The 27,385-nt window shown below is 38.2% G+C and overlaps 1 protein-coding gene across 1 annotated transcript in view; it reads left to right on the top strand.

The window, feature by feature from the left end:
* The window catches only part of Sptlc3 (serine palmitoyltransferase long chain base subunit 3), a 112,915-nt gene that overhangs the window by 32,605 nt on the left and 52,925 nt on the right, over positions 1-27,385 (top strand). The window contains exons 3-6 of the mRNA XM_028756838.1: positions 784-938; positions 1,548-1,696; positions 10,591-10,715; positions 12,918-13,011. Of these exons, the coding sequence (XP_028612671.1) occupies positions 784-938; positions 1,548-1,696; positions 10,591-10,715; positions 12,918-13,011 (523 nt within the window). The remainder of the gene's footprint in view (positions 1-783; positions 939-1,547; positions 1,697-10,590; positions 10,716-12,917; positions 13,012-27,385) is intronic.

The following is a 27,385-nucleotide window of genomic DNA, read 5'->3' as shown; positions in this document are numbered from 1 at the left end:
TCCTGCTTCTCAGCACATCATAGCTACCTGCCAACAGCCATTTTGCCCACGGTCTTCAAACAGTTTCGTCAAATCAATATCAAGTTTCTCATTATTAGTGAGGACTTCTACCATAGTTCACATCCACCCATCCTTCTGAAAACACAGTGCATGAATCTATTTAGACTAAAAGTACTAATATCTCAACTATTTTTCCAACTTACCTGCTTGGGCAGCAATACATCCCAAGCCTGTAGCCAAAATAACCCCTTTTATGGATAGGAAAGCAAACGAATAAACAAGCTTCCTTGTCTCTGCCACGTTCTCTTGAATTGAGCCAGCATCTTTGTTATCATTTTTTACTTGACAGCACTGAGGATTGAATTTAGGACATTATATATAAACTTTATCACAGTGATACCTCACTAGCCATTTGATTCTACTTTTTTTCTCTCATTAAATCCCTAAGTCTAGTCTTCAATTTACTCTGTAGCCTAAGCCTGCTTTGAATTTGTATTCCTTCTAACTCAGCCTCCTAAATAGCTATGATTACAGACATAATCCCAAAAAGCCCACATTTTTCTTTCAAATTTAGATGCAGGTTCTTTAGGAATGGAGGCCCCACAGTTTTGTGAGCTTCATTTGCTCCCCTGTCCATCTATCCTCGCAAAAAAAAAAAAAGCCCTCTTTATTGATTATTGATTGATTAACCAGGTCCTTCCTCTTCTGTCAGATTTCAATTGCAATGAAAGAAAAATAAAAAAGACTGAAGCTAACCTTCTACCTCCCCTTCTGTCATAACAGGATTTTGTGCCTCTGTATCAAGACTTTGAGAACTTTTATACAAGAAACCTTTACATGAGAATCAGAGACAGCTGGAGTCACACAGTCTGCAGTGTCCCACAGCCTTACTTTAGCGTAATGGAGAAAGTGACTGATGACTATAATTGGACATTCAGGTGAGGCAGCCAGCTGCAAGAGTTTGATGGGTAGAGCTCTCCTCAAGGAAACTAGCATGGATACAAGGTTACAGGTCTGAAAAGCCCAAGGTGTGAATGAGCTTGATCTTCCACTACTCAGACCTCAGCAGTTTCCCATGATAAGGTGGAAGGTACTTAAGTTGACAAAGTGGTTCCTTTACATTACATTATAATGAAGATTAGACTTGTGTTAGCTGGTGTACAACACACAGAGCCAACCTTGAAAAGCCTTTGTCAACTTCCTTGTCAAATTGTACCTTCCTACCTTCTCAATAATAGACTCAGAGATTACTGTGCCTTTTTTTCATTAGAAGGTTTTGTAGCACTTTCAAGCAGAACATGACTGTCCTAAAATCAATCATTCTAAGAAAATCACTGCCTAGTAATAAGCCGGGACCAGGAACTTTCACTAATGCTATGTCTCACTATCAGGTTATATTCCCCTAATAAAAAAGAACACCTTATGCCATGGACAGTACAGATTAAAATGGAAAGGACAATGTGAGGTTTGGACCATACTGAAATCTTTGAGGCAGTGGAATATTAAATGAGATAGACCTATGTGTTCACTTCCTCATCTCCCTACAGGTATACTGGAAGAGTTTTCGAAAATGTTATCAACATGGCCTCCTACAACTACCTTGGGATTGCAGCAAAATATGATGAGTCAATGGAGAAAATTAAGGATACTTTAGAAAAGTATGGTGTAGGTGTGGCCAGCACCAGAAATGAAATGGGTAAGTGCAATGATTAATTTGGAATTTTGTCTTTTTGAGTCTCGGGTTCACAGTGCTACATATCAAATCCTGATTGTGTCAAGGCTGTGTGCTTCAAATAAATGTGATAAAATTAAAGAAGAAAAAAGAGGAGGAAGAGGAGGGGAGAAGAAGAAAGAAAAGAAGGGGGAAAAAGAATGAAATGCGATATAAGCATCATTTTTAAAGTGTCAGCCATCCTGCTTTTGACACACACTTTTTTAAGTATGTGCTTAATTCTTCTGAATAGGTTTCATTACCAGACTTCTAAAATACCAGCTCTAATGCTTCCTTCAGGATATCTGTTTTCTTTTCCTTCCCTCATTATTTCCTAATGACATTCATTACTGATTAAAATAATAATCCTGTTGTATATGTATATGCATGGCTCTACCACACAAATGTAAATATCCAGAACAGAGAGATTGCTCTTGTGGAATGCTGTGGTGAATGAATGAATGAGTGAATGAATGGTAGATAAATTACTGAATATGCAAAATGGAACAGACTATTCTCTTCTTTTTCAGAAGATAAAACAACATTTTTTCAGAAAAGGAGTAAAATTTATAGGAAAGAATTTATACTTCAGGCAAAAACATAAAGCTCACATGCTCTTGCAAAATGCTTTATAACTCCTTTTCATGCTGGTTTTTTATGTAGCATCTTATTTACTCTTTAAGAGTTCCTGTACTATGGGAAACCTGTGCAGTACTATTTGATAGTCTGGAGGAGAAAACTCAGGATCGCACCATCTACGTGATACTTCTGCAGGAGTAATAGCCTACTCTACATTTTGGTTCAGGTCAGATTCTCTATTCTCTGTAACAGGTAGAAAATGAAAGGGTTCATCAGCTTGGTTCAGGCTTGCCTATGATCATAAACAAATTTGATCAATGGGATTTACAATTAATGAATAACAAATCATAAGCTCCTCTCAGATAACCATTGTCAGATGGGCTTTTAAAACAATATAATTATCTGGAGGTAGTGAATGACTATACTCTAAGGGTTATTACACTATGCCAATAGACATTTTTATGTATTTTTCTTCAGATATGTGCAACAAATAAATCAAATTAAATATAGCAAATAGCTTTTAAGAATAAATTAGAATTTTTATTACATTATTAACTATTTTATTAATTATTTAATAATTTTATAATATGTATTTTAATCACATTCATCTCAACTCCTCTCCTTAGGTCTTCCCATATCTATTCCTTCTCCGTACCCCCTACTCCCTATCCCTTACCCCCACCCCACACCAATTTTCTGTTCCCTTTTGTCTTTATTTTATAACCACTAACAGAATTTGTGTTGTTCCTATACCCCTGGGTGCTGAACCATCCATTGGAACATATTTAGTGTACCAGGAGCCAAATCTTTAAAAAGAACAGACTCCGCCTTCCCCAGAAGCCAGTAATTTTTCACAGTTCTTCAGATGGGCGTTAGAGCCATGAACCCATTTCCAATAAATGCTAAAATGTTCACAGGCTTGAACTTATGCGGGTCCTACATAGGCATCTATAGCTGCTGTGATGTTTATGAATATAGTGGTCCTCTCAAGAAAGATGCTGTTTTTCTCTAGTCCTCCATGATCACTGGATTTCACCATCTTTCAGACCCCTTTTCTGTGGTGGTCCCTGAGCCTTCAGGAGGGACATGATATAAATGACCAATTTATGATTCAGTATGCTACAGACACTTATTCTTTGAACTTGGATCACTTGTAAGTCTCTACATTAATCTCTACCCACTAATGTTTTCTATCTAGATCTCAAAGCTTCACTAATCTGTTGGTAGATAGATTTGAATATAGAGGGGAGTTTGTTACTATATCTATCTATTTAGCAAAAATTATAATAGTAGATTCACAGCAGGGACTATAATCTCTTCAGCCATACTTCCTCCAATGAAGAAGGCCTTAAGTCCAAGCAAAAAGCATTCACTATTAAACCCATTGGCATTTCTTGCCACCCTTGTCAATATTACAGTTCATAAGGTTCATAAATGGTCTAGACTACTGATAACATTTCCCTCAGCAGCCTGCATAGTACCTTCTAGTGCCACTAGAGCTAGCCAGCTTCCTAATCACTACCAACTTAATTTCTCTATTTCCTTTGATCAATAGGTATGTTATCTTTATCGATAGGATCTTACCATCAAATTCTGGTGAGCAAGTAAGAGCAATGACAATGGTTTACCTTGTCTTAGGGTCTACAGGACACCTTTGACCAACAACTCATGGGGAAATGATCAATACATCTGGCATTTGGGATTTTTATTTTGCATCCTGTGACTTCTGGGATGAACACAATTCTCTAAATGGGATAATACCAACTAAACTTTTTCGTGTGTGTGTGTGTGTGTGTGTGTGTGTGTGTGTGTAAGAAAGAGAGAGAGAGAGAGAGAGAGAGAGAGAGAGAGAGAGAGAGAGGAAGGGAAAGGGAAAAGGGAAAAAGGGAAAGGGAAAGGGAAAAAGGGAAAGGGAAAGGGAAAAAGGAAAGGGAATCCTGCTTACTTTAAGCACATACCCAATTGGGAACATACCTACAACTATAATTATAGCTTTGGGATACAGCCATCGATGCTTTCACTTTTCAAATCACCAAAATGAACACATCACATGGACTTAAGACTCAACAACAACACAAAAGGAAGTGCTAAGGACATATTTCCAGCTAAAATTTCAGTTGCAATACTCACATTATTAGTAATATGCAACTTTGCTGAAATCTCTTCCTGTTCAGTTTAAGAACACTGCCCTTTACCACTAGTACGCAAATCCTCTCTTCTTCCCCTGCAGCATGGCTTCACGACTTGTCCTGTACTATCATTCACTTCAATTACCAAGTTACCTCTTTGTGGTTTTTGCCAAGTGTTTTGAAGCTCAATAGGAAATATATAGTTTCACTAATTCAAACTTCTGAAGAAAAGGCCAGCTTGGGGCAGCAAATCAGTAGAAATCAAAACATACTTTAACATTTATTAACTTAACATTCAAGTTTCTTTTGTAATGAGTAGTCTCTAAGAAATTGCTAGCAAGTAGAGATCTCTCATTTTTTTTTAAGTGACTCCTGGAAAGGTACACTAGAGATATAGTTCAGTGGTGGAGTACTTTTCTAGAATGCACAATGCAGAATACTACAAGAGATTTTTAAATGAGATAATTTTATGCAAATCAATGCTACAAAGTTGTTTATAAACAATTGGTTTCATTATATAAGTGACAGAGATTCTCCATTCCAATTATTTTACTTCTATAGAAAACCTCTCTTTAAAAAAATGGCGCTAGTTCCTTCCAGACCAAATTATTGCAAATTCTGATTAATGAAATGTCATTGCCTTACTCTCAAGCCTCTTTATTTTTCTCTAAGGGTCCTCATAAGGAATAGGGTACTCTCAGAGGAATTGTTTGGGAGTAGAAACATGAAAATATGTCTTGGTTTCTGAAAGCCTTTTGGCAATTTTATGAAACCTAATAGAGTTCTGACAATGTAATTGCCCTTCCCCTGACAGCATTAGGAATTATACACAAGCCAGATTTCAACAAGCACAGAATACTATAAGAGATTTTTAAATGAAATGATTTTATGCAAATCAATGCTACAAAGATGTTTATAAACAATTGGTTTCATTATATAAGTTACAGAGATTCTCCCTTCCAATTATTTTACTTCTATAGCAAACCCCTTTTTTAAAAAATGGCACTATTTCCTAAAAAGTGTAGAAATTGGTCCTTTAGGTTCAACAGAGCCAAGCAAGTATAATATGTCAATGTGACGTACCAATAATTTTACCTCCGTACAGTATGTGCCCAAAAAGGCACACCTGGAATGACATAAGTTGATATTCACAGAAGTTGATAATTTGCAGATAAACTTCTTCTACCTCCTGACTCAAGAAGATAAAACACACAGTCCAGGAATATTTTTAATGACTTGCCATTCAAAAATTGCTAGAGTCCATATGCTGAAAACTCAAAACTAAGACTAATTCTCCTGAGTATCACTGAAGAGCACATTGCTTAATACCAAAGTTCTCATAGGTAAAACCAAAGGCCCACTAATTTGAAGCTCGCTAAGTCATTGAGGATCTCTCTGGTCTACACTTTTGCAAGATAAGACTAATGTTCCAGTTTTAATACTTTGACAAAAAGAATAAGAATAAAAATTTGTGATACATGAAGAGTATATGAAATTATAATTCTGCTATTCATAAATAAAGTTTCACTGACCACTACCTCCCTTTAATTCCTTCTAGTGCCCTCAACTCACCCCCCTCTCCCTCCTAGGTTTATGTCTACTTGAATCAGAATGACCATCATCAGGAGTACAAATGATAACAGATGTTATCATGGATGTGGTTAAGGTGGAACATTTATACATTGTTGGCCAGAGTGTAAACTAGTGCAACTATTTTGGATATCACTCTGGAGGTTTCTTGGAAAGCTAGAACCCAAAGTCTAGCTTGCCACTCCTGGGAATATACCAAAGGATATTGTATCTTGCTACAGAGATGCTTGTAGATCTATTTACAATAGTGCAATCAATTTATGTCCATTAACTGACAAATAGATGATGAAATGTAGAATGTGAAGATAACAGAATTTTACTTGGATGTAAAGAAAAACTAAATCATAAAATGTTCAGGTAAATGGAGGGAACTGGAAAAGAAATTATACTCAGTGCAGTAACCTAGTCTCAAAAAGATAAGCATCTCATGTTATCTCTCATGTAGAAGCCAGATTTAAATCACACACACACACACACACACACACACACACACACTCACGCACTCACGCACTCAGGCACTTGCTCACAGAGAATAGTGTTACTGTGTGAGCCAGTAAGCATGTTGATTTGCTTGATATTTTTACTGAAAATAAAGAGAATCCCAGAGGCAGAAAGTATCAAAAACATAGAAAGGAATGAAAGTGAGAAAACAAGGGAGTAGGGAAGACTTAACAGAAATGAGAAAGCTGTACAGAAATTTTCAACATCACTTTAGAACACATGTGACACAGAAGAGCAGAGAGAAATACTCTAGAGTTAAAGGGTTAAGTGTGTATGGGCGATGGGAGATAGGAGGGAAAGGGGCTAGGGGATGAGCTAACCACAACTATGAAGAAGAGTAATAGAAACCCATGAGTTGATCAGCTAATTTTTCAAATGTAATATGTTTTAAAAGGAATTTGAATAGATCTGTCCTGCATGGGTACAGTGTGCTGCTCCCACGAGACATCAATTATTAAATAAAATAATCTCTATTCCAGAGGGAAGGGGGCTCCTTGTGAGTTATTAGTCAGGAAGGCCTCAAAGACACTCCTAACAACACACCGTATTGTTATTATTTTTAGTTTCCCATCAAAACAAAATGGTAAGATCATCTTACTGAAGATACCACCTAGTTTAGGATTCAGGACATTGAGAAATCAACATTGATTGTCAAGAAAATTCTCTCCCTGCTTGCTAGATTTCCTAGAGCTGGGAGAGCCTCAACACACTTCTGGGAGAGAAAGACATCACTGCTGTCTCCAAGCCATGGGCCCTGTATGCTACAGCCTTGTTTTAAATTTTGTCACTACTAAGGACTGAATCCAGTATTCAACATAAGTATTTTATTAACTTAGATATATCAATAACCCCCAAATCAGAATCTATTGCTTAAGAAATGTATTCTTGAGGCCTTACACACTCACACACACATGGACACACACACACATGCACGCATACACACACCGGTGTTACTACATGAGTCACTGAGCATGTTGATTTGCTTGATATTTTATTGTCTAAACGTATAGCAAAATACCATGTTTATATTTAGAAAATAAAAATAAAGTGTTCTTCTGCAAGATAGTGTCTCGTATATTTGACCAGCAACTGAATCCATGAAATCTCAACAATATGGTTGCCTAAATAAAACCTGAAAGAATAGACAACACCAATTGACATGCCAACATGGATGGAGAAATCTCTCAAGGCACCATCCTAAGATAGAGATCTGAGTACAATAAATGGTTACTAAGAAAGGAAGAGCAGTCATCCCCAGCTTATGCAGTCCCAACATATATATGCGCAACATTAAATAAACTTAACAAGTTGCACATATAAGTCTCTCTTTCTCTCTCCTTCTCCTCTCCCTCTCCCTGTCCCTCTCTCCCTCTCCCTCTCCCCCTCTCCTTCCCCCTCCCCTCCCCCTCCTACCTCCCCCTCTCTCCTCCGTCTCCCTCTCCCTCTCCCCCTCCCCCTCCCCTCCTCCCTCCCTCTCTCTCTCTCTCTCTCTCTCTCTCTCTCTCTCTCTCTCTCTCTCTGTAACAATAATAATTAAAAAATAAGAGACCATGGAGTTGAGAAGAAGTAAGAGCGAGAGAGTTGGAGGGAAGAGAAAGGAGAGAAAATTATGCCAATACAGTGCTCATGGATAAAGTCCTCAATAAATGAAAAGTAAAAGAAAAAAAGAAAAAACAGAAAGAAAAAAATAAAACCATAGGCTGGTGAAATAGTTCAGTGGTTAATTGTATGGTTCCAGAGGTCCTGGGCTCAATTCCTAGCAACCATATGGTGACTCACAATCATCCATAATATAATCTTGATGCCCTTTTCTGACATGCAAGGGTACATGCAGATAGAGCACTCATACATTAAATGAATACATCTTTATAAAACAAAAGAAAACACAAAGTGAAGGAGAAGTCATTTTGTCAGCTTAACGCTTCGTCTGTCATCAGTATTGCCATGAAAATGTGTTGCAATCGCCCAACTATGACTCCCTTAAATACTTGACCTGAATCTGAGTCTAATGATCTACTAGTGGTTAATTTAACAAGAGGTAGTGAGGGTTCTGTTTAAAGTGGAGTTCTAAGTAGGCTTGCCAATGCAAGTGCTTTCTGCTGTTTGTCTCTGAACACAGCGACCAGACAAGGCATCTAGTTCCACATCTTTCTCTGAATGCTTAACATTAAATAAATTCAACCAAGAGGCAATATAACTCTATAAACTGCAAGTATCAGAATCAAGTACCCAAAGACTTCTGTGTGATTCCTTTAGGCAAAAGGACTGATGCTGGCTTGGATGTAGGAATCCTTAGTGCATGCAAGTGGCACAAATGTGAACTTATCTGCAGTACCATTAGAACAGGCAGAAGGGAAGAGCTGGCAGATCTTCATATTAAATGATAACCTGTGCTGAGGCCAAGTCTGGAAACAGTCTGCAAACAGGCTTTTATGAACCAAATGTGGCTAGTCTCAGTTAGGGAAATAGCTTCACACATGACACAGAAGAATCATTGGTAACTGAGAAATGGACTTCTCAATTACACCCTTACTCAATTGATATCAATCAGTGTTAGTATGACAGTCTTAAAGCCAGAGATCTGTACATTTTGGCTGAGGATGAGCCAGTCAGCATCACTAAAAATCCAACAGAAGCATATAATCCATGTCCAGAATATTGGTCATTTATCCTGAATCTACTTTTTATTCACTTGACTTATGGCAATGAACTCGATGTTTGGCATCAGAAAATATCACTTAGTGAGCTGCCAAGAGGATAGACCCAGTTCATATTTATTCTTTTATTCATGGAGCAGATTTTGGTAGCCTGCTGGATAAGAAAAACATCAAAGTAATGACAGGAATCAATATATACATAGCTTAGCAATTTGTATGCCCAGTGATACTAGCCAAATAAAAATGATTGTGTATCTGTATGTTCCTTCAACTAGTATGATAGTTATGCTTTATTGGGATTTACAAAAGACAGTATTTATATACCAAAGACAGACGGTTGAATATTATTTTTAGAACAACTATTTAGACCACTAGCTACAACTTAACATTTTTACTGGATTGAGGCACAGCCTGATGTCTGTAGAAAGGAAACTCATCAACTTTCCAACAACTACTTTGTTCTCTTTAATTGTCCTTTATTTTTAGCATAGAGTAATTAATTTAAAGAGTGGTGCTTTTATTAATCCATATGGAATTCCTTATATTGGAAAACCTCCCAAGAGAGTCTTTGGCACATGCACATCCCATAGTTGCCTGGCTGTCTGTTTGCCTAACAGAACATCCCACACCATCCTAAGGACTTTCAGTAATTCAATGAGCTAAACATGTGGAACAGCAGGTTTAGAAAGAACAAAGGTGGAGATTTATCTTAGTTATCTATCCACATATGTCTAGGTGGTTTAGTTGTGACATAGTTACTCAGTTGATCCCTTGAGCAAGAAAGAGTTTTGAGGACAATTACTGAGCTGACTAATTTGGCCTCCTTCTAGCTTTAAGTAGCTTCTCTAAGTATTGATATTTGCTGCCTAGTTACTTTGTCGTTTTGGTTCCATGTGGATCTTTGATCTTCCTAATTGCATCCTCTACTCTTAGCTCTTCATTCTCCACAAAAAAGACCCTATATAACTCTCTAGGTCTATACTGATTTTTAGGGCTAGACAGGGCATTGTGCTCATCAGGGCAAAACATCTACTATAGTATCACAATTTTCACTCCCATGAACATTCAGATGTCTTTAGTATCTGTGAAAGTCATGGCTCTTGTGTGTCTGTCTTCATCCTTTGTGTGCTCATTTTGAAACGAAGATTTTTCCAATTTCTGGAGTAAACTTAGTAATACTAATCATTGTGGGATAATGATGATATAATTAATCCTGAGTAGTTTTGCCTTGGGCAGCTAAAAGGGAGGTGGAGAATGACTCACATGTTGGGTGGAGATGAGAAAGTGAGTGGGAGAAGCACTATGAGAGGAGGCAACTCTGTTTGGAAGAAAGAACATGTTGATGTATGTATAGTAGCATTCAAGTTTTTAAACTTGGGGTTGTTCAAAAGCAAGTGTCACTCTTCATACAACTTCTGCTCAGGTACCTTGGATATACACATGGAGCTGGAGGATCTCATGGCTAAGTTCTTGAATGTAGAAGCAGCGATGGTGTTTGGGATGGGATTTGCAACCAACTCAACAAATATCCCTATATTTGTTGGAAAGGTAAGAATTTGATGCCATGTGCCTTCTTCTGTACTATTCCCAAGAATTACACCTTAGGACAAGTCTTTTATCAAAAGTGTTGCCAAAAGGTCCTTTTCTCAACATCAAAATCTTGGATAAATATATCAGCATAGTCTAGAAAATCTCTCTTTTTTTTTTTCGAGACAAGAGTTTCTCTGTGTAGTCCTGGCTGTTCTGGAACTCACTCTGTAGACCAGGCTGGCCTCAAACTCAGAAATCCGCCTGCCTCTGCCTCCCAAGTGCTGGGATTAAAGGCGTGCACCACCACCGCCCAGCAAGATTTATTTATTTTATGTATGTGAGTACACTGTAGCTGTCTTCAGACACACCAGAAGAGTGAATGCATCGGATCCCATTATAGATGGTTGTGAGCCACCATGTGGTTGCTGGGAATTGAACTCAGGACCTCTGGAAGAGCAGATGGTGCTCTTAACCACTGAGCCATCTCTCCAGCCCTAGAAAATCTCTTGATTGTGACACTCCCAGTTATTAAGTCACTAGACTAAATATGGATCAAATGGCATCTTCAATAATAGCTTAGAAAGGCCTGTTTTATGGACTTTCATTTGTCATGTAGCAAGACCTACTAAGCATTACTTTGGACCAAAAAAACCCTTCTTATTTCATCCATTCATTCATTTAGCTGACTAATTGTTGAAATTCTGCATGTCATGGTATATATATGTATATGAATGATATAAGGATGAACAAGACCTGGGTCTTATAAATTCAAGAATTTGAAGTCCAGTCGAGAAACAATATACTAAATAAAATTGGAGAAGTACTCCAGGACAAGAACATATATACATGAGGAATGATAAGAGCTGCCAGCTCTTCTTGAGAAAGCTTTCAATGACTGTACTAGAATCATGAGAACAGAACTTTGAAAGGCACATTGTTTATTGGAACAATGAAGAAGGGACTGCACGTGCAAAGCATAAAGCAGGAAGGACCTAGAACACAAATCCATGATCTAAGAAGAGAACAATGAAGGCAAATCACCTAGAACCTCATTGTAAATCATGCCAGAGTGTGTGAGAAACAATGGGAAGTTAGCTACTTCATTTTAAATAAGCAGGTGTGATAATCAGATTTATGTTTTTCTTTAAATGCACTGACAGCTAAGTGTGATATATTATCTTAAATTGGATTCTGTGAAAGTTCATTGAAAAAATGAAGATAATACCATTAGAGTATTATTAGAGTATTACCATTAGAGTAGTTGGGGAAATGTTAACTTTCATGATATATTAGCTGCTGATATATAATATATATAACATTTAATATAAAAATATGGAATTTCTTGGAAGTAACAGATGCCTAATTTATAGTAGTTATATGGCTAAATAACATAGAGGTGAGGTATCATGAAGTTTACAATAATTCTCAAATGTTTCCAAAGAAAAAATTACCAATATACATTATTCTTCCCTATGGAAATAAGACCATTTTTCTAGCTTTATCCTCAAAAACCTAAAACATATTGTATGTGAATTACCAAAATAGAAGGAAGAACTCGATTACAGGTGAACACAGAAAATAAAAAGAACCATCATCACTCTGAATTTCTGAATAGCTCTCTAATGTATGTATTTTAAAAGAAAAACAAATTTACAAGCATAAGATATAAGCAGTAACATTATCTGCTCACCTCACACTGACTTTCCATGCACAGTTTTACAAATTCAAAGTTTTTGACTGTAAAACACAGATGCTTCTGTTTCCATGGGATGTTGACACAGGAAAAACGAGAACACAAGGTAAGACTTTGAAATGCCTTACTATAAAAAAAGCCCTGGGCTGCCAGGAGAACAGATGAGAACCATACAAATACTCTAGCACAAAATCAGGTATCAAGCAAGTCTACAGCCCTCTATAAATCAGTCTTCCAGTCAAAGCTCAATCCTTTAGACTCTTCCTAGTGCTTAAAGACAATCTTGCTGTTGAAAACTATTTGTTTGTTAATGTTCTAGTAAAGATGCAATATCTTACAAAGAGCTGCCATCTCCATTACCTATCTGAAAGACTAGATTTTGTCCATATAAATACCAGCTGAAATTCAACCTTTTCAAATTAAGTAGAGTTCTGATTTAACATAGATTTTGGTGTTTTCTGTGTTTGGTGTTTCATATGTTGTCTTTCCTTTCATTATCTTGTGGTTTGTGTTTGTTTTCTGCACAGGGATGCCTCATTTTAAGTGATGAGTTTAACCACTCTTCTGTCATCCTGGGGGCTCGACTGTCAGGCGCAGTCATAAGACCCTTCAAACACAATAGTGAGTATCTGAGCATTTACTCAAAATGTACTGCCTTGGTCCTAGACAAAGATCAAGGTTACTCAGAGGACTTTGTCCTTGCTTTTCAAACTGGCAACTTAACCTAATGATAGACAATTATTTTTATATTCACTGCTGCCTTGTTAACCTCTGGTGACCTGGAACAAATGGCTGAAGTGTATTAAATATCCAGATTGCTAAATGTTACCAAAACACATTAATGTCACTGTTAGTGGTCTTGTGATGTGGCCTCTAAAGATGTGATTGATGTCTTAGGATGCCATTTAATTATCAGACATGTAATTCTCCCCTTCGTGTAACCTTGCCTTGAAAATGTCCTAATGCTTTAAATTTTGAGCTATGCTTAAGTAAAAAGTTAGAGGTTTTTTTCTTGGCATAATACCTGCTTTTCCTGTTCCTACATACAAAATACTCATATCTCCAAATACTCTTAGATGCCCCTAAAATATTCTGTCAGAAGCTGGAGAGATGGCTCAGCAGTTTAGAGCACTTATTTATTTTGTAGAGAACCCAGGTTCAATTCTCAGCACACATGGTAGCTTACAATCATCTGTAACTCTAATAACAGGGATCTGATACTCTCTTCTGACTGTTGTGGGCACCAGGCACACATGTGGTGCACATACAAAATACATACATACATACATACATACATACATACATACATACATACATGCAGGCAAACAAGCAAGTAAATCATTCATAGACATAAAACAAAATAAAAAAAAATCTAAAAGATTTTAAATGTCCTTCCAGGCTCGGTACTGCATGGTTGAGTGGGCAGAATGATGCAGAAGGCTATTCCTTCACTCTTTATAGATCAGATCAGACACCATCAAAAGTCTTAGGAAAACACCTTAAAGGAAGCAGGTCATGACTGGTGACACCTATGTTCTCTGATCCAACTGTGTCCCCAATTTGTGTACTTTCTGTAAACCCTTTGATCTTTCTTGCATTCAATGTCCTCATTTGTAAAGCTAAGGAAGGCATTGGCATATGTGATCTGTTAAAGTTCTGCTTCTGGAACATTGACATTAGAGCCCCCCTTCACTCATGTGCATGATCATGCAAGTACATGCATACACACACACACACACACACACACACACACACACTTTGTAAAAATTTTTTACCACCTTTCTCTCTTTCCATTCCCCTCAGCTTTCTTATTTTTATTTCTTTAGTATCCCCTTTCTTTCCAGGAGTTCACAAAGAGTCAATAAAAGAATACTGATAACAAGCAGGAAGGATTGTGTTGGTTCTTTTATGCAGAACTCAGAACAATTTTAAGCCATAGAACAATTGTCTTATGGAAGAGGAAAGAAAACGCACAAAAGTGTTTGTAGTGAGAATTTTGGAATTTTGGTTTCTTTAAAAACACAATATATTATAAGAATATTTTCATTTTAAACACAGGTGTGGGGTATGGGGCTGCTTCAGACAGTTCATAGCAGCTGACTATTATTTGCCTTGTGCTCTAACAGAGACATGGTTTTGCCATGTGCAGACAGTTTCTACAAGTGTGTTACCATTGGAATTCTGATAACATTTTCAGAGGGAATATAAATGCTAGTGACCCAAGAGGCAGAGTTGGTCATTGTTAGTCATTTGGGAGGGATGGTTGCTGTTTGATAGTAGTCATGGTCAAAGATGAAACAACGGGAAAGAAATTATATTCAGGATGTGTTTCTTCTTCTATCCTTCTGTGTCTCCTACCTAGTGCTAGGAGGTTGAAAAAGTGAAATAAAGTTGGAGAAGGGTGAAAGAAAGAAGAACTCACAAAGTAGGAAAAAAAAAGAACAGGATGAGCTTTCTCAAGTAAACACAGTGAACTCCTTTTCCAACAAGTGGAGTGTCCAATGAAAACATGCTCTCACTGAAGAAAGGCATGGAAATGAGGGGTTGGGGAATTGCCATACGTTGCAGAACTACAACTAGCATCTGTGACTAGATAGATACGATGGAGTGAGGACTAGGCCCAGACACTCCTGACGAATAAGATTGCAGATATGTGGCTCAACTCTGATATACAGTTCAGGGTAATTCAAAATATGGTGGCCTCATTTATTGGACTTGCAACAAATATTCAACTTTTCAATTCTTTCTACTATAAATCTCTTTAGTTATGTTGATTTGCCATCCATTATTATATCCAGTTTCAAATTACTTTGCTAGTACCAAGAATTCATATTTGAAGTACACATCTTTTAGGAATTTAAAAAAGTATGTTAGTGCTGGATATAATGGTACCTTTCAGTAATCTTCCCACTCGGGAGGCTAACATTTAAAATGTAAATTAAAAAAATCTAATAAAAAAAAATCACAAGTTAAAAGCCAGGCTGGTATTCATAGTGAAGCTCCACCAAGACAAGGATGAAGTCAAAGAAGAAATAGTAATGTTTTCATTAAGTGGACAGAGCAAATATCATTGGTATTAGCATACATATGCTAAATGCCTTTAACTCTCTAGCATGACAGGTAATGTGATAAAAGCTTAATCTGGAAATGAATAACCATGTACATAGTTAGCACACAATAGTCTCACTTTCAGAATAGACATGCCAAGTTGTGATTTAGTCGGAACAAGTGAGGTGAGTCATTATCAATATTGATGTCTTATTCTTCATTCCAGTCTACTAAACAAAAGTTTGTGACCATAACTGTTATGATATAGGCATATAGAGAATATCTGTGACAGATTAATGATTGTTCCCATCTTCAGACTATTTTATACAGTTATTTGGGTTAAGACTAATATATGTCTATAATGTACAAGAGAAACAGAAAACCTAAATCATATTTTAGGTTTTTTTATTAATTAATTTTTTACAATTACATACCTGTATAATGTGCTCTGGTTATACTCACCCCCAACCCCTTTCCTTCCTTTCAGTTCTTGTCACTTCCCTGGTCCTTAAGAGTCCCTTTACAACATTTATGTCTTTTTGTTTTGTTTTGCAACCCAGATAGTAGAGGAAATTTCTAAGAAAAAATGATATAAAAATAACCTTATGTTAAATACTAAAAAGGATTGGCCCAACCACATACTGTGTCTTACTACCAGTTCCAACTGGTTAGTGATTCTTTAAAGACCCACAGTAGTATGATCTAAAACAAGCAACACAAATCACACCACATAAGCCACCATTTAATACCTTCCCGTAGCTCCTACTCCCAGGATAACAAACCCAGTGAAACTACACTCATAACAGAGAATAGTAGAATAGTAACTACATCAGGAAGAAGTCACACAATGCTTGGACAGCTGGGAAATATGGACATTTTGTATTTAAACAGGACATCTGAGGATTCTCCATCATTTACACAAAATGCAAAGCAGAAAATCCCAAATTATATGCATGATAAAAGCCAATGACTTGCCTTAGCAATATTATAAAGGACAAAAACAAGCAGAGAAAATAGTTCACCATAAAAAATAATGAAGTGGTAACAACTCTACCTGATCTTCGATCTTGAGTGACATGAGACAATGTTACTCCTGAGCCAATTTGCAAATTTGGATGATAGACAAAAAGACTTAATGGTACTAAATAAGAGTAATGGATCATGGTAGGTAACTATACTGTCTGTCAGCTGCAAGCTTACACTTGTCAAGGTTTGTATAGAAAACAAAGAGGAGTGCATAGTAAAGTGCATGTGTCATTCATAAAGCCTAAACTACTATATCTGGGTCATTATAGGATAAGTCAACTGACCCTAATGTGGTCATATAAAAGTATATCTCTCTTCTTAGGGACTATGTGGTGAACTATTAGAGGTAGAGGACATTGTATATGTAGCTTAGTTTCAATTAAAAGAAATAGATAGATAGATAGATAGATAGATAGATGATAGATAGATAGATAGATAGATAGATGATAGATAGATAGATGATAGATAGATAGATAGAGAGAGAGAGAGAGATAGATGATAGATAGATAGATGATAGATAGATAGATAGATGATAGATAGATAGATAGCTGATAGATAGATAGATAGATAGATAGATGATAGATAGATAGATATATGATAGATAGATGATAGATAGATAGATAGATAGATAGAGAGAGAGAGATAGATGATAGATAGATAGCTGATAGATAGATAGATGATAGATAGATAGATAGATGATAGATAGATAGATAGATAGATGATAGATAGATAGATAGATGATAGATAGATAGATAGATAGATGATAGATAGATGATAGATAGATAGATAGATAGATAGATAGATAGATAGATAGATAGATACATAGATAGATAGATGTAGCTGGTAGATAATTGATGATAGATACATTGATACATAAATACTTACATAAAGCAAGTGAGATAACACATTGAAAAATGAATCTGGGTCAGGTGAATGAGTATTTTGGATTATTCCTATTCTTAAATTTTTCCAAAGTTTAAAAATATGTTAAAATACATTTCTTCAAATCTGAGTCTTCAGCTCTGCTATAATTGGCATTAATTTTTAATCATCTAAAGTTTTATAAAGATTTTCAGATATTCGACCTATTCAACAACTTTCCCTTCACACTGTCTCATTTTCCCAGAAAATAGATAACACTTTGTATTTATAATAAATGCCAGCTGTAGTGATTTTGTACCAGAAACTAGCACTTATTAAGAATTTATTGTATACCAGATGTCTAGCTATTGACATTGCCTTTGCATTTATTTGCTCATTTAATTAGTCCTTCAGAAAATATAATGAGATAGAAGCTAATTAATAAATGAAGAGATTAAAGTTTGGAGGTATTTAGAAAACTCTCCAAAATAATCTGGGGAAGGCCATGAACTCATGGAAGTATGTGTGAAAATGCCATAGGGAGACTGGTGCTTTGTATGCTAATTTAAGTTTTTAAATGGTCCCACAAATACAACAGAGTAACCTGGAACTTTTTGGGAAAAATGTTGTCCTTCCCAATTCGTTAGAACTACACAGTTCAGTCATCATTTACCACCTCCTAGTCCACAGACATGCAGTGTGAATGAGCTGCTATTGTTTAGTTTTCTGTGGAAGGCAAAAAGTAAATAAATAAATAAATAAATAAATAAATAAATAAATCCCTGAAACATGCCAATGCTCTAATCCCCAGAACCTGTGGATGCCTTGTTATCTGGAAATGGAGTTAAAGTTACAGAGAGAATATTGTGTGCCAACCAATTAACTTTAAAATTAAGCCTCTACATGGGTCTAGTGTAATAATCGGGTCCCTACAAATGAAGCAAAATGAAGACTGCCAGAGTAATGTAATATGAGAAAGACTGCAACTATCATTTTTAGTTTTGAAGATGGAAGAACACTTTCTAAGGGAAGGCAAGATCTAGAAGCAGGAAAATGTGAGGAAGCAAAGTCTGATCTAAAACGTTCAAAAAGGTGCCAGTCCTGCCAAAGCTGTGAAATCGCTCAGGCAGATCCATTGCAGACTTCTGATCTCCAGATTTGTTTAGATCTTAAGTCTGTGTTGTTTTAGTTAATTAACTTGATCAATTTTCTTGCAACATCAATAAGAAACAAATCCAAGGCCTTTACTCCCTGTCACCAGTATGCATGGTGCAGCTTTGTGTTCTATACACATCGTGAAAGCAGCACCTTAGGGAGCAGAGCTAGATCCAGATCTTCTGAATAACTATTTTCTTGAGAGGTGAAGGAAATGAGAATGTATATGGAGTGGGAAAGAGTTAGATGGGGCAACAATACAAATGACACTCATTTCTGCTGGCTGGACTTGCAGCTTTGTGATGCTCCTGAACACTCATCCACAGATTAGAATGACATAGCTATTTAAGGTTCTGTAGAAAATGTCAAATTGCATGTGTGACAAATGGAACAATGCCAAATAAAAAGCTAATAACATGAAAAACACCAGATTATTTTTTTTAGCTCTAAAGACTTTTTACTCTTTTTAATTAATTAACTAATTAATTAAATTTAATTTTACATCCCGACTGCAGCTTGCTCTCCCTTCTCTCCTCCTAGTCCCTCCCTCTCACCTCTTCCCCTGGACAATCTTCAGTTCTCCCATTCTACTCAGAAAAAGAGAGGCCCCCACGTATCAATGTGCCTTGGCATATCAAGTTGCAGTAGGACTAGGTCTTTCTTCTAATGAGGCTAGGCAAATGTGGGAAAAGGGATCCAAGGGCAGGAAACAGAATCAGAGACAGCCTCTGCTCCTGCTGTTAGGAATCCTACATTAAGTATGTGCAGAGGGCCTAGGTCCATCTCATGCAAGCTCCCATGATGGTTTGGTTTCCATGGGCCCCTATGGGCCCAGGTTAGTTGATTCTGTAGGTTTTCTTGTGGTATCCTTGACCTCTCTGGCTTCTTCAGTCTTTCCTCTCTCAATTCCACAGGATATGCTAGGTTCCTGTCTCTAAGTATAGGAGAATATCATTAACTGTTCTAGGGGTGGCACTTTCTCATGGCATAGATTTCAAGGCAGGCCAGTCACTGGTTAACTTTTCCCTCAATTTCTGCTCCATTGTTACCCCGGAACCTCTTGTAGGCAGGACAAATCGTAGGTCTAAAATCTTATAGCTGGGTTGGTGTCCCAGTCCCTATACTGGATGTCTTGCCTGGTTACAGGAGATGATCGTTTCAGGCTCCATATTCCCCATTGCTAGGAGTCTTAAATAGGATCACCTTCATAGATTTCTGGGAGTTTCCATTGTCCTAAGTTTCTAGCTCTTCCCAGAGATGCTTCACACCCTATATGGATTCCAGTTCTCTCTCCCTTCACTTCCCTCCAACTTGATCCCTGCTGGTTGCCCCAACCTCTCCCTCACCCACTTCCCTCCATCAATACACACTGGTTTCTATTTTATTTCCCCTACTCAGTGAGATTTAAGCATCCTTGTGGGTCCTCTTGTTACTTAGCTTCTTTGGGTCTGTGGATTCTATTCTGTTATCTTGTAATTTATGGCTAATACTCACACACAAGTACATAACATGTTTGTCTTTCATGGCCTGGGTTACTTCACTCAAAATTATATTGTCTAGTTCAATCCATTTGCCTGCAAATTTCATGATGTCATTGTTTTTAATAACTGAGTAATATTCCATTGTGTAAGTGCACCACATTTTCTTTATCCATTCTTCAGTTGAGAAACATCTAGGTTGTTTCCAGTTTCTGTCTATTACAAATTAAGCTGCTATAAACATAGTTGAGCAAGTGTCCTTTTGTTATGTTGGACTATCTTTTGGGTATATGCCCAGGAGTGGTATAGCTGGGTCCTCAGGTAGAGCTATTCCCAATTTTCTGAGAGCTGCCCAAATTGATTTCCAAAGTGGAACAGAAGTTTTCACTCCCACAAGAAATGGAGGAGTGCTCCACTTGCTCCATATCCTTACCAACATGTACTGTCACTTGAGTTTCTTAGTCATTCTGACAGGTGTAAGGTGGAATCTCAGGGTCATTTTTATTTGCATTTCCCTGATGACTAAGGATGCTGAATATTTCTTTCAGTGCTTCTCAGCTATTAGATATTCCTCTGCTGAGAACTATCTGTTTAGATCTGTACTCCATTTTTAATTATTATTTGGTTTGTTGATGTCTAGTTTCTTGAGTTTTTTATAATTTTTGAGTATCAGCCCTTTGTTGGATGCAGGATTGGCAAAGATTTTCCCCATTCTGTAGGCTACCATTTTGTCCTTTTGATAGTGTCCTTGTCCTTACAGAAGCTTTTCAGTTTCATGAGGTCCCATTTATTATTTTTTTAATCTTAGTGCCTGAACTGTTAGTGCTCTGCTCAGGAAGTCGTCTCCTGTGTCGATGTGTTCAAGGCTATTTCCCACTTTCTCTTCTGTCAGATTTAGTGTATGCAGTTTTATGTTGATGCCTTTGATCCACTTGGACGTGAGTTTAGTGCAGGGTGATAACTGTGGATCTATTTGAATTCTTCTACATGCAGACATCCAGTTAGACCAGCACTATTTAATGAAGATGGTTTCTTTTTTTCCATTCCATAATTTTGGCTTCTTTGTCAAAAATCAAGTGTCCATAGGTGTGTGGCTTTACTTCTGGGTTTTCAATTCAATTCTATTGATCAACATTTCTGTTTTTATGCCAATACCATATAGTTTTATTACTATTGCTTGAAATCAGGGATGGAGATACCTCTGGAATTTTTTTTATTGTACAAAATTGTTTTAGTTATCCTGAATTTTTTGTTTTTCTATATGAAATTGAATATCATCCTTTTAAGGTCCATAAATAATTCTTTTGAAAATTTGATAGGAATTGCATTGAATCTGTAGAATGCTTTTGGTAAAATGGCCATTTTTACTATGAAATCTAACCTATCCATGAGTGTGGGAGATCTTTCCATCTTCTGATATATCTTCTATGTCTTTCCTTAAAATACTTGAAGTTCTTGCCATATAAACCTTTCACTTGCTTGGAGTTACACTAAAATATATTATTTATATCTATTGTGAAGAGTATTGTTTCTCTAATTTTTTTCTCATCCTGTTTATCATTTGTATATAGTAGGAACAGTGATTGTATCCAGCCACTTTGCTGAAGGTATTTATCAGCTGTAAGAGTTTCTTGGTAGAGTTTTGGAGTTATTTATATATACTATCATATCATCTGCAAACAGCAATACTTTGACTTCTTCTTTTCCAATTTGTATCCCCTTGATCTTCTTTAGTTACCTTATTGTTCTATCTAGAACTTCAAGTACTGTACTGAATAGACATTGAGAGAATGGACAGCCTTATCTTGCACCTGATTTTAGTAGAATTGCCTTAAGTTTCTCTTCATTTAATTTGATGTTTGCTATATATATGTAGCAACCTGTTTGGGTCAGTCAGCAGGGTCTCCAGCGAAGGAGTGAGGATGCACACTTCCAATTCCTGGTGTCCTTCACTGTATCCCGCTTACTGGAGCTCCAATATTGAGGCGCCACTTTGTAACTGCCCGAACTGCCTCACGTTCGGGGGGGGGGGCACTTTGTAACAGCCTGTTCTGCTGCTCTGGTCTGCAGGCCAGGGCCTAGCAAGAGAGAGAGTGGGGACAGAGATTCGAAGAATGGAGAAAAGACAGGGAGTCTGATCAAGTATCCTCAAGTCTCTTTTATTGAAAGGAAATCCTGGGTATTTATACCCTTTACCACGTGCCTTGCCCTCGTGGACAAGCACACCTGAAGGCACTATGTCATGTGCCTTGCAGCATGGATATCATGTGCGCCTAGCTAACAGTGAGGAGACCATGTGCACCTAGCAGCGTGGATATCACGTGTGCCTTGCAGCTGGCGGCACTAAACAGCAAAACGAGATATGTGAGAAAAACAAGATGTTTATCAGAGTGTGCTCAGCTGTTGTAGGCTGTTGAAAACAAGTCTCTTGTCAGGGTATATGGCTCGAGATGGCTGTAAAGATGATAGCTGCTTTTGACTAGGAGTCGGCTCCCAACAGGTCTCCCTTTTTAAATTTTTTTTCAAAAGGGAAGGCTGGGAAAACTTACGGAAACTGTGCCTCTCTTAGGTTAGAACAAAGGACCCCCCCAGCCTCCCTTTCCCGTCTCTGGATACTCAACAGCCATTGGTTTAGCTCCTGTCTTAGGATCGTGAGGCCTCCCAGTTAGGGGCAAGGGTCTTGACATGTTCTCTTACCCGTCATTGATTATCCAGCTTAGCGCGTAAGTTAGGGGTTAATCCTCGTCAGTCTTGATGACAGAGGTTTTAGAGTCCCCTACTACCAGTCTGTAATAATGGACCTGTATGGGTTTCATTTGAATAGTGTCTATCTGTTGTCGTACAAAAGCCATCAATCTGTTGAACAGCATGAACCCGAGAGACAAGAGACTTAATGCTGTCTGAATGGTTAGTGTAAACCATTCTACCTCAGAGCAACACTCTTTTTTAAGGGTAGCACACAACTCCCTCTGTTGGAGGAGTAAAAAGTATAAGCCTCTTCTATTCTGTAACACTATTTTCTAAAACTAAATCTATATAAGTACAGAACTTATCATAACTTTGATCTTAACAAAACAAGTAAGGATATCCCTGTCCTTGCCCCAATCAATCTCAAACCCAAAAAGCAACTATAGTAACTGTGGTAATGAGTTCTCTCTTGGGTCTAAACAATGTACCCCACTAAATCATAAATCAGGGAACCAAGAATCTAATAGAGCCACCCTAGAGGTGCGGGTGGTGATGTCTTCTTGTGCACTGAGAACTTTCCAAGTCAGGTATGCTGGTTGATCCGATCCTGTGAAGCATCTTCATGTTTCCTGCAAAGAAAAAATATGTTTCCCAGGGATTTCTCCTCCCTGGATTTGTTATTGTTGTCTATTTGTTTAATCAGTCTCTCTGGCATCTACCGTTTGAGAATCAGAGGAACCAAAATATGCATCAGAGGAACCAAAGCCTTGATCCCCTCTCTTAGTACTCTTATATTTATGATTAGTAGGGATCAATGGGAGTAACAATAGTTGAGCTATCCTCCTTCCTGTAGGAATGGTGACTATATTCTGTATTGCCTTAGCCATTACCTTAATCTCACCTTGATAATCACTGTCTACAACTCCAGGAAAAATTTGTAGTCCCTGCATAGTAGCACTGCTTCTTCCCACTATCAGGCCAAACACATTTGGATAGAGTGGTCCAAACACTCCAGTGGATAAGGCCTGAGGTCCCATTTCTGGGGTCAATACTGTGTGGGTGGCAGAACTGAGGTCTAGTCCTGTGCTTCCTGGTGTTGCTCGACTAAGTTCTGAAAGGGATTGTTGTTTGCTGTTATGAAACTGACTGCCCCATAAGCCTGCTTTGGCTTGTATTGGTTCAGGGCCTGGGGCTGGCCCCTGTTCCCGTTTCCCTGATTATGGGAAAGGGTGTTTCCTTGTGCATCTGTCTTGGACCTACATTCACTAGCCCAATGTCTTCCACGTTTGCAATGTGGGCATAGCCCAGGCTGTTTTCTGGGCTGTCTCTGGGTTAACTCATTTTCTGCTTTGCAATATTTTGCAAAATATCCAGGCTTGCCACATTTAAAACAGGTCTTTTTGTCTCTACTTGCCAAAAAAATCTCTTACTGATTGTCTTGCATGGCGCCTGCCATAGCTAAGCCCTGTTGGTAAGAAGGCCCTATGTCAGAACAGAGTCTGATATACCCAGTAAGGTCTGTCTTTTTCCTATAGAGTCTAATGGCCGCTTGGCAGGCAGGATTGGCATTTTCTTATGCAAGCTGTTTCACATAATCTATACCTGCCTCTGTATTACCAAAAATCCTCTCTGCTGTTGTCATTAATTGATGAACAAAATCAGAAAATCGTTCGTCAGGCTCTTGTCTGACTGAGGTCAAAGATGCACCAGGGTCTCCCTTTACCAGGAGTTTGCGCCAAGCCTTCATAGCTGCATTTTGAATTTGAGCAAATAAGCCTGGGTCATATTGCACCTGGTTATCACTAGAAGCAAATTGCCCTACTACTAAGGCTTCAAAGGACCAACCATTACCTGCCTGAATATTTCTCCTAGTTGTCTCTTTACAATTCTCATGATACTCTGATTTCCAAATAAGATAGTCACCACCGCTAAGAACTGCTCTCATTAGAGTATTCCAATCACCAGGAATCAGCCACTCCTCTGCAACAGATTCTAAGATTGCAAGAGTAAAGGGAGCAGTGGCACCGTATTGTGCCACCGAATTTTTTAATTCTTTATTAATTTGAAAATTAAACCCTGTGTGATGTCTCCACACAACCCCTTGAGCATCTCTAGTGTCTGATACAGGGAAAACCTCACCCTCTCCCTCCTCTGGCTGATCCATGCTAAAACCAGAGGACAGGGGCTGCCTTTGGACTCTGGGTTGAGGAACACAAGGACCTGGGTGATTTTTGCAATTAGCCTCGCCCTCTCAAGACATCATCCCTGTCCTTAATTTTTGTAACTGATTAATTAAGTCCCGATACTCTTTCTCTAATTCTATTTGCTGTTTAAGAAAAGAAACTTTGTCCTGCAACTCCTTTCTGGGATCTACAACCACCATCTCCATAGCAGGAGCATTTGGAGGTGGAGGAGCAGAGGGAGGGAGGCTTCGGGAAGAGGATCATTCAGGGTCATAATTTTTGGCTGTCTCTTCCTCTGGGTCAGCACCATCTGGCTCTGACAAATTGATTACTTCAACCTTTGGTCCTATTTTGGATTCTATGCTTTTCTTTTTCTTTTGAACATGAAAGACAGCATTTAAACAGCAAAACAAAAGCAGACAATTGACACACGTAAACAGCAAACAACAAAACAAAAACAGAGAGTTTAGTTCAGGCTGACTTATTTCCTGCCCCATTATCATTACTATGGCCGACTGGTCTCCACATGGCAGTTTCCTGCCGCAGTCACCTCTGTTTCACTTCTGAAGTTTCAGTCGACCCTTCTTCCCTTCTTCCAATCTCGTTCTTGCCGCCTCGAGTTGAGCGCCACTTTGGAGCAACCTGTTTGGGTCAGTCAGCAGGGTCTCCAGCGCAGGAGTGAGGATGCACACTTCCAATTCCCAGTGTCCTTCACTGTGTCCCGCTTACTGGAGCTCCAATGTTGAGGTGCCACTTTGTAGCCGCCCGAGCTGCCTCATGTTCTGGGGGCCACTTTGTAATGGCCCCGTTCTGCTGCTCCAGTCCGCAGGTCAGGGCCTAGCAAGAGAGAGAGTGGGGACAGAGATGCAAAGAATGGAGACAAGACAGGGAGTCTGATCAAGTCTCTCAAGTCTCTTTATTGGAAGGAAATCCTGGGTATTTATACCCTTTACCACGTGCCTTGCCCTCGTGGACAAGCATAGCTGAAGGCACTACGTCATGTGCCTTGCAGCATGGATATCACGTGCACCTAGCTAGCATTGAGGAGACCACGTGTGCCTTGCAGCTGGCGGCACTAAACAGCAAAACAAGATATGTGAGAAAAACAAGATGTTTATCAGAGTGTGCTCAGCTGTTGTGGGCTGTTGAAAACAAGTCTCTTGTCAGGGTATATGGCTCGAGATGGCTGTAAAGATGATAGCCGCTTTCGGCTAGGAGTCAGCTCCCGACATGTATAGATGTGGGTTTGCTGTATATTGCCTTTGTTGTGTTTAGAAATGGACTCAGACTTTTGAAATGTAGGAGTGCTGGATTTTGTGAAGAGCTTTTTCAACATCTAATAAGATGATCATGTGGTTTTTTTATTTCAGTTTGTTTATATGATAGATTATATTGATGGATTTTCATATGTTAAACCACCCCTTCATCTCTGGTATAAAGCCCACTTGATAAAACACAGCTTCTTAAGGGTGACTGTCTATAGCAGGACATCTCAAAACACTGAGAATATGGACTTCCATAAAACCCCAAATTTGTTTCTTCCTATGGACTGTTTTCCATCTCAACTTCTCTTCACACCTCAATTACACTTGCATTACTTACGTTTCCCATTGCTGTGACAAGATACCTGGCAGACATAACTTAAAGAAGAAAAGGTTATTTTGACTCTGAGGTTAGGATACAGTCCATCATGGCAAGAGAGTCATGGAAGTAGGAGCACAAGGCAGATGGTCACATTGTATCCACACTCAGGATGCAGAGAGCAATGACTGCCTACACTCAGCTTGCTTTCCTCTTTTCATTTAGTCAAGGACCTCACTGCACAGAATGGTGTCATCTGTATATCCATATTCAGGATAGGTTACCATCCCTCCTCATTAAACATCTCTGAAAATGTCCTTCAAAGACATGCCCAGAGATTAGGCTCTAAGGTGGTTGCAAATCCCATCAAGCATCCATCAAGATGAACAATCACAACATTTCTCCAATAATTGGGAGAAAAAATCTGCTTTGATGTAGTAACAGTGTGTTCTTTGTCATGGGATAACTACACACAAACAAGTATTCTTGACTCTTGCACTCTGCATATGAAAAACAATGGATCCAGAGTACGGAAAGTGACTCTAGCATCACAATAAATAGCAAAATAAACTTCCAGTCCTGTATCAATGGATTCAGCTAGTAATCTCCTGCTTATTTCCCTCTCTATCTTCAACAGTCACATGAGGAACTAAAAACACTATGCAGAAAGTTCTGAAGGAAAAGAAACTCAGAACCTTCAAAGGGTTCTTCCTATGCTCAGCAAAGTACCAAGTAAATTTTTAATAATATTCAGTTCATGTCTGGGACCAGTAGTCTTATATCTACAGACTAGTAGTTTTTGGATAGTAAAAGGTTGAGGATAAATCATAGCTAAAATTCAGAGTCACTGATTGCAAACCTATCACAGCCTTTAAATAACTGATCTGTTCAATTTTGCCACAACCATAATACATAGTCCTCTGTTTTACCCCCACATTACTAAAAACTGACCCCAGACTGTTTGAATTTGAAACT

This window comes from Grammomys surdaster, unplaced genomic scaffold, assembly GCF_004785775.1.
Source record: "Grammomys surdaster isolate TR1022 unplaced genomic scaffold, NIH_TR_1.0 129, whole genome shotgun sequence".
Taxonomy (NCBI): Eukaryota; Metazoa; Chordata; class Mammalia; order Rodentia; family Muridae; genus Grammomys; species Grammomys surdaster.
The sequence above is the reverse complement of the archived record's forward strand: the minus strand, read 5'-3'. Positions and strand labels throughout refer to the sequence as shown.